General features: G+C 43.0%; 1 protein-coding gene across 1 annotated transcript in view; it reads left to right on the top strand.

Moving 5' to 3' along the window:
- LOC126101182 (phenoloxidase 2-like) overlaps positions 1-12937 on the top strand; it is a 213004-nt gene that overhangs the window by 172729 nt on the left and 27338 nt on the right. The window contains exon 12 of the mRNA XM_049911879.1: positions 9014-9240. Coding sequence (XP_049767836.1) covers positions 9014-9240 — 227 coding nt within the window. The remainder of the gene's footprint in view (positions 1-9013; positions 9241-12937) is intronic.

The raw sequence follows: 12937 nt of genomic DNA, 5'->3' as shown, positions 1-12937 counted from the left end.
AACTTCTGCCATCAAATATATGTAGCACTACACAAGCATGCTATGCAGACACAGAGATAAATACTGGCGCCAAAACCTCTGTGTCATTTTCACACATTATCCAATAAAGTAAATAGAAATTCCATATTGTCCATCTTCGAATGTAGCAGCCTTTTCAATATTCGTAGCAACAAAAATAAATTTCTTTGCACAAAAATACCAATAATGCCCAAGGCTTTAGGATTGTTACACGAGTTTGTATGCTGGGACTCATCAAGATTTCGTGTAGTGGCACCTATTGCTTTGTGGAATTTTTGTGAAGTGCTTGTTGGTGTTAGTGAACCATAATGAAGAACTTTCATTATAGTGCCAAATTCAAGAGGGGAATGATTTCTTTTGCGGAACACAGTTCTCATGGTACTGCAGGTCGGTGATACGGGATCGATGAGAGCAATGTCAGGTGATGGAGACTGCAGAGAGAAAATTATTTGAATGTTCAAGTAGCAGGAAAGCATTTAGTGGGCCAAAGTGTGGCCGATATCATGCACTAGAAGTGATTTTAAATGAATTTGTTAAGGAACAGCGTCAGAAATACCTGCCTGTGAACGCCGAAATTTGAAAAATTAAGGCACATGAAATTGCTAGAGAGCAAAAAATCGAAAATTTTAAGGCTAGTCACAGCTAGATTGATCTGTTTATGAAGCACTGGGGTTTGTCACTTTGATGGCAAACTTCAGTTGCACGAAGCTGCCGAAAAATTATGAACAAAAACTTGTGGAATTTCAGCGCTTCATAATGCGGCGGTGCACAGAAAAGCAATACCTTCTCAGTCAGATAGGAAATGCTGACCAAACTCCCATATATTTTGACATTATGTCACATTACACGGTTGACACCAAAGGAAAGAAAGACATAAGTGTTCTTAGATCAGGGGGTGAAAAACAGTGGATGTCCGTGATGCTTACTTCCACAGCAGATGGACATAAATTACACCCATTCATAGTTTTCGAGGAAAAGACTTTACCGAAATCAGAAGTGTTTCTAAAAACTGTAATTGTACAAGCAAACGAAACTGGGTGGTTTTTGGAGGGCATGGTGCTGGAATGGATTAGGCATGTGTGGAATTGTTGTCCTGGCGCAATGCTTGGTTTCGCAGTCTGTTGGTATTCGATGCGTACGCAGGCCATATAGTACCTGCAGTAAAATGACAATTAGAGGAAAACAAAACGGACTTGGGAGTAATTCCAGGTGGGATGACATCAATTCTGCAACCACTTGACACATGTACACAGACTGGCTTTCAAAAAGCAACAAACAAATGACACCAACAGGATGTGTAAAACACGCAAGTTTGTCGCAAGTGTGCCAATGGATTTATGATGCTTGGAAGTGTGTTCCAAATCAGACTGTGCAACAAGAATTTAAAAAATGTTCGATATCCAATGCACTAGATGGTACGGAGGACGATGCTCTGTATGAAGAAATGAGCAACAAAGAAAAGAGTGACAGTGGTTCAGAATTATGACTGATATTTTGAACATTTCGTATAAGATGTATTCAAAATCTAATAAAATTTTATTTTAAATTTCAGCATTTAATTTCTAAGTTATTTTAATTCCTGTTTTATAAGTGTTGCTGCTCTGCATTGCACAGGATAGAAAAATGTGGAGAGCTGCAATCAAATCAGTCTATGGACTGAAGACAAGTACAACATACAAGTACAAGCATTTGAAGTCATCACTAAAAATCTACCACGAAAATCCAGCTGGCAAGACTGTTTGGGATGTATGTCAATATGACCAACTCTCCGTTCTAAAAGTGGAAAATTCAGGATGGAATGTAACAATACGAGAGAAGGAAAGTTGCTACTCGCCATATAGCGGAGAGGCTGAGCTGCGATAGGCACAATAAAAAGATTCACACAATTATAGCTTTCGGCCATTAAGGCCTTTGTCAGCAGTAGACACACATACACACACGCACACACACACTCACGCAAGCACAACTAGCACACTTATCTGCAGTCTCAGAGAGCTGAAACTACACTGTGAGCAGCAGCACCAGTGCATGATGGGAGTGGCAACTGGGTGGGGGTAAGGAGGAGGCAGGGGTGGGGAGGGGGAGGGATAGTATGGTGGGAGTGGCGGACAGTGAAGTGTTGCAGTTTAGACGGAGGGTAGGAGAGAAGGTGCGGAGGGGGGAGGGGGTAAGTAGCGGAAAGGAGAGAAATAAAAATAAAAATAAAAGAAATTAAAAGACTGCATGTGGCAGCGAAATGATGGCTGTGTAGTGCTGGAATGGGAACAAGGAGGAGGCTGGATGGGTGAGGACAGTAACTAACGAAGGTTGAGGCCAGGAGGGTTACGGGAATGTAGGAGCTATTGCAGGGAAAGTTTCCACCTGCACAATACACAAAAGCTGGTGTTGGTGGGAAGGATCCATATGGGACAGGCTGTGAAGCAGTCATTGAGATGAGGGGTATCATGTTTGGCAGCTTGTTCAGCAACAGGGTGGTCCACTTGTTTTTTGGCCACAGTTTGTCGGTAGCCGTTCATGTGGACTGACAGCTTGTTGGTTGTCATGCCTACATAGAATGCAGCACAGTGGTTGCAGCTTAGCTTGTAGACCACATGACTGGTTTCACAGGTAGCCCTGCCTTTGATGTGATGGGTAATGTTAGTCACCGGACTGGAGTAGGTGGTGGTAGGAGGATGTATGGGACAGGTCTTGCATCTAGGTCTATTACTGGGGTCTGAGCCATGAGGTATGAGATTGGGAGCAGGTGTTGTGTAAGGATGGATGAGTATATTGCGTAGGTTTGGTGGACGGCGGAATACCACGGTAGGAGGGGTGGGAAGGTTAGTGGATAGGACATTTCTCATTTCAGGACATGACGAGAAGTAATGGAAACCCTGGCGGAGAATGTAATTCAGTTGCTCCAGTCTACATCTACATCTACATCTACATATATACTCCACTAGCCACCAAGCGGTGTGTGGCGGAGGGCACAATTTGGGCCAAAGTCATATTTACGCCCCTCTGTTCCACTCGTGGATCGCACGAGGGAAAAACGACTTTCTGAATGCCTCAGTACGAGCTCTTATTTCCCTTATCTTTGAATGATGATCATTACGCAATTTTAAAGTTGGTGGTAATAATATATGCTTTACATCCTCAGTGAAGACTGGATTTTGGAATTTAGTGAGCAGCCCCTTCTGTTTGGCGTGTCGTCTATCTGCAAGTGTGTACCACTTCAAACTTTCTATGAAATTTGTAACACTCTCGCAATGGCTAAATCTACCAGTCATGAATCTTGCCGCTCTTGTTTGGACCTTCTCAATTTCTTGAATCAGACCCAACTGGTAAGGGTCCCATACAGACGAACAAAACTCATAAGACTGGGCGAACTAACGTATTGTAAGATATTTTCGTTGTTGAAGCACTGCATCGCTTCAGGATTCTACCAATAAACCACAATCCAGGGTCCGCCTTACCCGTTACTTGTGTAATCTGATCATTCCATTTGAGATCATTTCGAATAGTCACACCCAGATACTTGACTGATGTTACCGCTTCCAAAGACTGATTATTTATTTTATACTCATACATTAATGGGGTTTTTCGCCTTGTTATATGCAGTAGGCTACACTTACTAATATTGAGAGATAACTGCCTGTCATTATACCACACATTTATTTTCTGCAAATCCTCATTGATTTGTTCACAACTTTCGTGTGATACTACTTTCCTGTAGACAACAGCATCATCGGCAAACAGTCTAAGGCTGCTGTCAATACCATCAACCAGATCGTTCATGTAAATCGTAAAAAGCAGAGGACCTATTACCCTGCCCTGGAGCACACCTGAAGTTACTCTTGTTTCTTTTTAAGTTACCCCATTCAGGACGACATACTGCTCCCTGTCTGTTAGAAAACTTTCAATCCAACCGGATATGTCACTGGATAGGTCGTAAGCACGCACTTTTTGTAGCAAGCAACAGTGTGGAACTGAGTCGAACGCCTTTCGAAAGTCAAGAAATATGGAACCAATCTGGTAGCCGATATCTAGAGCCTGTTGTATACCATGCACAAAGACGGCCAGCTGTGTCTCACATGACCGCTGTTTCCTAAAACCGTGCTGATTTCTGCAGATGAGCTTCTCAGAGTCTAGAAAGGTCATTATGTCTGAACACAAAATATGTTCCATGATTCTACAACAAATCGTTGTCAGTGAAATTGGCCGGATGATACTGAGTTACGAGGGGAATGCTCCTCTGTGGCCGGACTGTGGGACTTTGGGAGGCAGTGGAAGACTGGAAAGATAAGGCACGGGAGATTTCTTTTTGTACAAGGATGGGAGGATAATTATGGTCAGTGAAGGCTTCAGTGAGACCCTCGGTATATTTAGAGAGGGGCTGCTCGTCACTGCAGATGTGACGACCGTGGGTGGCTAGGCTGTACAGAAGGGACTTCTTGGTATGAAACGGGTGGCAGCTGTCGAAGTGGAGGTATTGCTGGTGGTTAGTAGGTTTGATATTGATGGAGGTACTAATGTAGCCATCTCTGAGGTGGAGGTCAACATCTGGGAAGGTGGCATGGTGGGTTGATTAGGACCAGGTGAAGCAAATGGGGGAGAAGTTGTTAAGGTTCTGGAGGAATGTGAATAAGGTGTCCTCGCCTTCAATCCAGATAGCGAAGATCAATGAATCTGAACCAGGTGAGGGGTTTAGGATTCTTGGTTTTTAGGAAGGATTCCTTTAGATGGCCAATGAATAGGTTAGCATAGGATGGTGCCATGTAGGTGCCCATAGCCGTACTGCAGATTTGTTTGTAGGTAATGTGTTCAAAGGAGAAGTAATTGTGGGTGAGGATATAGTTGGTCATGGAGACCAGGAAGGAGATTGTTGGTTTGGAATCCATAGGGCATCTGGAAAGGTAGTGTTTGATAGCAGTAAGGCCATGGGTATTAAGAATGTTAGTGTACAGGGATGTGGCATCAATAGTGACGAGCAAGGCACTGTGTAGTAAAGAGAGGAACTGTGGAGAGTCGGTAGAGGAAATGGTTGGTTTCTTCTATATAGGAGGATAGGTTCCGAGTAATAGGTTGAAGGTGTTGGTCTAGGAGAGCAGAGATTCTCTCAGTGGGGGCACAGTAACCGGCCACAATAGGGTGTCTTGGGTGGTTGGGTTTATGGACTTTAGGAAACACGTAGAAGGTGGGAGTGCAGGGATTGGTAGGGGTAAGTAGAGAGATGGACTCTGGGGAGAGGTTCTGGGATGGGCCTAAGTATTTGAGTAGTGACTGGAGATCCTGCTGGATTGCTGGAATGGGATCACTGTGGCATGGTTTGTAGGTGGAAGTATCTGACAACTGACGGAGTCCTTCTGCCATGTAATCCTTGCGGTTCAAAACTACAGTGGTGGAGCCTCTGTCTGCAGGTAGGATTATAAGATCGGGATCAGTTTTTAGATGGTGGACTGCAGTTCATTCTGCATATGTAATGTTAGTATGCATGTTGAGGGATTTGGGGAATGATGGTGAGGCAAGGTTCGAGGATAAGAAATTCTGGAAAGTTAACAGGGGGTGGTTTGGAGGCAGTGGGGGTGGATCACGGTTGGATGGAGGAGTGAACTGAGTTAGTTGCACTTGCGTGAGTGTGTGTGTGCGTGTGTGTATGTGTGTCTACTGCTGACAAAGGCCTTAATGACCGAAAACTATGATTGTGTGAATCTTTTTATTGTGCCAATTGCGGCTCTGCATCTCTGCTATATGGTGAGTATCAACTTTCCTTCTCTCGTATTGTTACAACTCTACGTTCTCAATTTTTTCCTACCTGTGACAAGAGATGGTTGCTAATAAATCTATATCTACATATCCATCCATACTCCGCAAGCCACATGACAGTATGTGGCGGAGGGTACTTTGAGTACCTCTATCGGTTCTCCCTTCTATTCCAGTCTTGTATTGTTCGTGGAAAGAAAGATAGTCGGTATGCCTCTGTGTGGGCTCTAATCTCTCTGATTTTATCCTCATGGTCTCTTCATGAGATATATGTCGGAGGGAGCAACATACTGCTTGACTCCTCGGTGAAGGTATGTTCTCGAAACTTCAACAAAAGCCCCTATCAAGCTACTGAGCATCTCTCCTGCAGAGTCTTCCTCTGGAGTTTATCTATCATCTCCGTAACGCTTTCGCGATTAGTAAATGATCCTGTAACGAAGCGCACTGCTCTCTGTTGGATCTTCTCTATCTCTTCTATCAACCCTATCTGGTACAGATCCCACACTGGTGAGCAGTATTCAAGCAATGGATGAACAAGTGTACTGTAACCTACTTCCTTTGTTTTCGGATTGCATTTCCTAAGGGTTCTTCCAATGAATCTCAGTCTGGCATCTGCTTTACCGACGATCAACTTTATGTGATCATTCCATTTTAAATCACTCCTAATGCCTACTCTGAGATAATTTATGGAATTAACTGCTTCCAGTTGCTGACCTGCTATATTGTAGCTAAATAATAAAGGATCTTTCTTTCTATGTATTCACAGTACATTACACTTGTCTACATTGAGATTCAATTGCCATTCCCTGCACCATGTGTCAATTCGTTGCAGATCCTCCTGCATTTCAGTACAATTTTCCATTGTTACAACCTCTCGATATACTACAGCATCATCCACAAAAAGCCTCAGTGAACTTCCAATGTTATCCACAAGGTCATTTATGTATATTATGAATAGGAATGGTCCTACAACACTCCCCTGCGGCACACCTGAAATCACACTTACTTTGGAAGACTTCTCTCCATTGAGAATGACATGCTGCATTTTGCTATCTAGGAACTCTTCAATCCAATCGAACAATTGGTCTGATAGTCCATATGCTCTTACTTTGTTCATTAAACGACTGTGGGGAACTGTATCGAACGCCTTGCAGAAGTCAAGAAACAAGGCATCTACCTGAGAACCCGTGTCTATGGTCCTCTGAGTCTCGTGAACAAATAACACGAGCTGTGTTTCACACAATCATCTTTTTTGAAACCCACGCTCATTCCTACAGAGTAGATTTCTAGTCTCCAGAAAAGTCATTATACTCGAACATAATACGTGTTCCAAAATTCTACAACTGATCGACATTAGAGATATTGGTCTATAGTTCTGCACATCTGTTCGATGTCCCTTCTTGAAAACAGGGATGACCTGTGCCCTTTTCCAATCCTTTGGAATGCTACGCTCTTCTAGAGAGCTACGGTACACTGCTGCAAGAAGGGGGGCAAGTTTCTTCACGTACTCCGTTTAAAATCGAACTGGTATCCCATTAGGTCCAGCTGCCTTTCCTCTTATGAGCTATATTAATTGTTTTTCCATCCCTCTGTCATCTATTTTGATATCTGCCATTTTGTCATCTGTGCTACAATCTAGAGAAGGAACTACAGTGCAGTCTTCCTCTGTGAAACAGCTTTGGAAAAAGACATTTAGTATTTCAGCCTGTAGTTTGTCATCCTCTGTTTCAGTACCATTTTGGTCACAGAGTGTCTGGACATTTTGTTTTGATCCACCTACTGCTTTGACATAAGACCAAAATTTCTTAGGATTTTCTGCCAAGTCAGTACATAGAACTTTACTTTCAAATTCATTGAACGCCTCTCGCATAGCGCTCCTTACACTACATTTCGCTTCACGTAATTTTTGTTTGTCTGCATGGCTTTGGCTATGTTGATCAGAATGCGACAAACTATGCATGACACAGTACAATAATGCATTTTCAGCTAACAGTGACATAAACACCTATAACAAAGAGAACGGCACTTATCAGATCAAAGCAAAATAAGCAATCGATTCAAACCAGATGAAGCATGTGAAAAAGGAAGTGTACCCATATAAATACAGATGGAGCACCTGACGCATAGCAATGGCTACCTGGTAAAGCTTAACTGCTAAGTGTATGACATAAATCAAACTACTGTTGCTGTATCTTCATCCATTTGACTTAAATTGTGTCTCATGTTACAATGGACCAACCTTGTTTCGATTTGGAGGTGCGGTCCAAATCTTTTCTCTCCCCTTGAATTTCGAGTCTCAAATTTCAGGTGTGGCTTAGATTCAGGAAATTTTTTTTTCCTTGATTTCAAGTCTTATTTTTCAGGTGCAGCTTAGATTCAAGTGCGGCTTAGATTTGAGTAAATACGGTAGTTATTCCATACAATTTGTCACTTGAGTTACATTTTTTTCCCTGTTCGTACCAACATAACAAAAACAAAATTTCATTGACTTCATTAACATATTTCTAAACAATAATGGATATTCTTGGCGTGATTTGAGGCGCCATGTCATGGATTGAGTGGCCCCTCCCGCCGGAGGTTTGAGTCCTCCCTCGGGCATGTGTGTGTTTGTTGTTCTTAGCATAAGTTAGCTTAAGTAGTGTGTTAGTCTAGGGACCAATGACCTCATTAATTTGGTCCCTTAGGAATTCACATATTCACACACATTTGAACATTTAATATCCTTGGATAGTATAATATGTAAATAAAAGGAAAAAGAAACACATAACAAAAACCGTATTCACACTAGTTTCCAAGCTCTTGCTCTTTTTCTAGTAAATGTACTCACACACAGATACCCAGACACCTACCCACCCTCTCTCTCTCTCTCTCTCTCTCTCTCTCTCTCGGGTCTGTCTCTGTCTCCACAGTATGACTTAGTCATGGGAGAGTGGGTGTCTGTGCAGTTACGTATGTGTGAATGTGTGTACATATTTATGAACTTCACACATCAGTCCATTATAGGTGAGTGGCTGCCTTTCCCTTATTGTACATATAATAGGATATTTCTGCTTGACAAGAATGTTTCACCTTGCCTCCATATTTGTCACGAACAGTAACATCTTTATAACAGTTCAGTAGGTGCACCTGATGCCACTTTTGCACCTGACAGTTTCTCCCCTTTAAGAATAATGTAATGAGTTCCTCTTATAGACTATTCTTCATTTATGTGATGTTTATTGTTCCACTGGTGTTAACTGTAATTCTATTGTAGTGAACAGTGGGCGAAGCACCTTTCAGCGTCGCTCTGATGCATCATCAGTAACAATACCATTTGAACGGACATTTCGCAACCTTACCGGAATTGGATCATCACAGCAACAGGCACCATACACCTACTGTGGATGTGGGTGGCCACAGCATATGCTGATACCCAAGGGCCAACCTGAAGGCTTCCCTGCGGAATATTTTGTTATGGTGTCTGATGGTAGTCAAGACAGGGTAAGTCCAATTTTATAACCAGCTTCCAACATATTCAAAAAATTCATTTTAAATTCAGAACACACTAAAAATGATTTGAAAAGCAATAGAAGTAGTTGCACAACAATAATGTATCTTGCATTTAGTTCCTTTTCTGTTCTGCCCACTGGGGACAGACAAGGTAAATAATTATATTTTAGATGGGATTGAAACATACAAGCAAAGAAACTTAGTGATCAAATCAGTAATGAGTTATCACTGAGAAACAGAATCGAAACATAAATGAGGAATCTAATGTCTCCAAGGAAGGTCTCATAAATGGAATTAGGCTGAAGGTAGACAAGCCACAAAAGAAAAGAAATGACTATTACAGAATAAAACATTACCCACATTTTAATATAACAATAGAAATTGGCAGAGAAGACAGACTAGAAATGAAAAAGACAAATATGGAAAGAATGTGGGCAGAGGCAAGCTTCATACTGGCCACACCACATGAAACAACTAAGATATGAAGTCAAGGAAAGAATGGAATGATAAACATTTTAAGGGACCACAAAGCAGACAGAAAAATGCAAATGCTGTGGAATGCAAGGAAAAGGGAAGTGATAATCAAAAAGAGATGGCAGAAGATTTTGTTGTTCAGTAAATATTACATGCTCTAAACAGAGTATGAATCAATAGCAGATGTTACTAGCCAAGAATTTCTTGTTTTCTTTCACTCAGCAGTTTAAGTACTATACACCTATTGTATCTTTTAGTTGGTTGCTTTGAATAATTTAGCTGATTTTTGTATTAAAATAATTTACTATCCTCATTTTGGCTTCATCCAACATAGTGTATCTGCCACGCAAGTTACCACTGTGGAAAAACACTGTACTTCAACCTCAAAGGGCTGCAGTTCAAATTCTGATCTGAGATTTAGGTTTGAGTGTGGCATCAGTCACGGTGGACGCCATCCACACCACATACAGGTATCTGGAGTATGCATCCATAATGAGTAACCACACTGATCCCAAGAATGGGCCCGCAAATTTGAGATGGATGCGGTTGTGGGTCAGGGACCAAATGATTACAGCGGGCTGGTCGGTGATGCGCAGACACCGTGCACGCATGGACCAAGCATTTGATGCCAGAACAATACACTTGCTGGCAAGCCATCTTCTTCATACAGGACATCCCCCAGTTCCGTGGTGTAGCAAGCATAGGATGCAGTGATGCAAATCGGATGGAATGATCGCCTGATGGGTGTCAGGCTCCGTGGGCAACAGGACACCCACCACAACCAAGTGCCTGTGGGAGGGTGACACCAGGGACTGAATTAAGTTTTCAACTAGTGAGTCAGACAGGTGGGCCGACCATGGGTCACATAGTGGAGAACCTGCCACACAATGGGGTCCCGGAGTATGGCAGAGGTGACATATGCAGCAGTGATGGGAAATCCATCCAGTGTATCTTGGTTAGCTGTATCAATGTGAAAGCAGAGGACTTCCTGCTGGTTGAACTCAGGATCAGGGCCTGAGGGGAAATGTGACAAACCATCGGCATTGGAGTGTTGAGAGATGGGCTTATATCGGATAATGTAAGTGTAGTTGCATAAGAACAGTGCCCAGCACTGGAGACGCTGAGCATTTCAATTGGGGAGGTGTGTGTGTGTGGGCAGAAGAGGGTGACCAAAGGCTTGTGATCAGTGAGGAGAGTGAACTTCATCCTGAATAGGTAGATGTGAAAATTTTGAATGCATATACAATCGCCAGAGCCTCTTTCTCAATTTGAGAATAGTTCATCTGTGCTGGCGGTAGCAACTTGAACACATATGCAATGGGCTGTTCTGAGTCATCTGCATCTCTGTGAGCCAGGATTGCTCCAATACCATAGGCAGAAGCATTGGCCACCACAACCAAGGGGCAGTCCGGAGAGAAGGGTGTTGGCAAGGGGCAGACTTGGGCATAGTTTTCAAGCAGAGAAAAGCTTGATCACAGGCAGGAGTCAGTTGAATGGCACCCCTTTGTGATGCAAGCGACTGAGGAGTTGTGCAACATCAGCAGCCTGTGGTAAGAACTTCAAGTAGTAGTTAACCTTGCCCAAAAAATCTGGAGGTCAGATAAATCCTTGGGGCTGGGAAGGGCATTGATGGCCACAAAATTGCAATCCAATGGATGAATGCCCTCTTTGCTGAGCCAGTGCCTCAGATATTCAACTCCAGTTGAAAGAAACTACACTTTTCTAGCCAACATTGTAAGCCTGTGGCCTGCAGAGCATCAAATAAGGTACCGAGGTTTTCCAAATGTTTGTGGTGTGTACGGCTGGTGATGAAGATGTCATCAAGATAATTGACACAAGCCGGGATGGACTGTGTGAGCTGCTCCAGGTGCCTCTGGAAAATGGCCAGCACTGAGGAAATACCAAATTTGTATTTATATAATCCGAAAGGTTTGTTGATGGCCACAATGTTCTGGGATTCCTGATCTAAGGGTAATTGGTGGTAACCTTCCGCCAGGTTGATCTTAGAGAAGCACTTGCCATGTGCAAGTTTGGCGAGGAGATCTTCCTGCCTGGGAATGGGGTAAGTTTCAACCAGGGACTGTGTATTGATTGTAACTCTGAAATACCCACATAGGTGAAGGGAGCCATTGGGTTTCCTGATCGCCATCAATGGGGTCACCCAAGCACTTGCCTTCATGGGCACAATGACGCCAGCAGCCTGCAGTCAACTGAACTCTTGCTTGACTGCTGGATGTAAGACCACAGGAATGGGTCGAGCCCGAAGAACTGCGGCTGAGCATCTGGCCGGAGAGCAATGTGAGCCTGGAAGTCTGAAGCACACCCTAAGTCAGACTGAAACAGAGAGGCATAGGCCAAACACAGATCATCAAGGTCTGGAAATGGAAGGCAGTGGAAATGACCTTAACTTCATCAGAAATTGAAAAGCCAAACAGTGTGAAAGTATCAAGTCCAAAAATGTTTGAAGCCATGGGGTGATCAACCACCAATAGGATCAGGAGCTTGGGAATATGTTTGTAAGAGGCCAGGACCACAAACTGCCCATGGAGGGGAATAGAACTGTCACTGCACGCAACCAATTGCCGAGAGGTGGGAGCTTTTCCCATCCCTTGTGAAAATAGTTCAGGAAATTCTTTAAGTAAGCTATCTACACTGTCTTGTGGTACCAATGTAGAGACCGACGGTACATTGTCGTGGTTCCTAAGGCCAAACCAGTCAAAGACAACTAAACCAAAAATGTTCTCACTGTTTCTTAACTTCAGCACAGTAAAATTCACTGTCCTAGTGTGAGATTTGTAAGTGTAAGGCAAACTACGCTGTCCAAGCACTGGAATTTCCTGTCCACTGTAAGCAGTGAGGTGCTTGCTAGATTTAGAAAGGCGTGGTGACCCTAACTGTCCATGCATGGCACGATTTAGCAAAGTTACTGAGGCACCTGTGTCTAACTGAAAGTTCACACAATGCTCAGCAATTCATAATGTGACAAATAGTTTATTAGAACATTGTTGCACAGCACTTTTTCTACAAACAAAAAAAAAATGGTATCTGGCTGCAGCTGCTTGAACTTGCTGATCATAGTAGTGAGTTAATGCAGGGATTACTTCATCATAACAGAGTTCATCGGGAGATGCAGTTGGGAATAGTTTCTCTATTAACCTGAACACTGTGGACCCTGCATAGGAAGAAAATATTGTAGCTTCACAGTACCTTGAAT

This window comes from Schistocerca cancellata, chromosome 9 (genome assembly GCF_023864275.1).
Source record: "Schistocerca cancellata isolate TAMUIC-IGC-003103 chromosome 9, iqSchCanc2.1, whole genome shotgun sequence".
NCBI lineage: Eukaryota > Metazoa > Arthropoda > Insecta > Orthoptera > Acrididae > Schistocerca > Schistocerca cancellata.
This window is presented reverse-complemented; position numbering and strand designations above follow the sequence as displayed.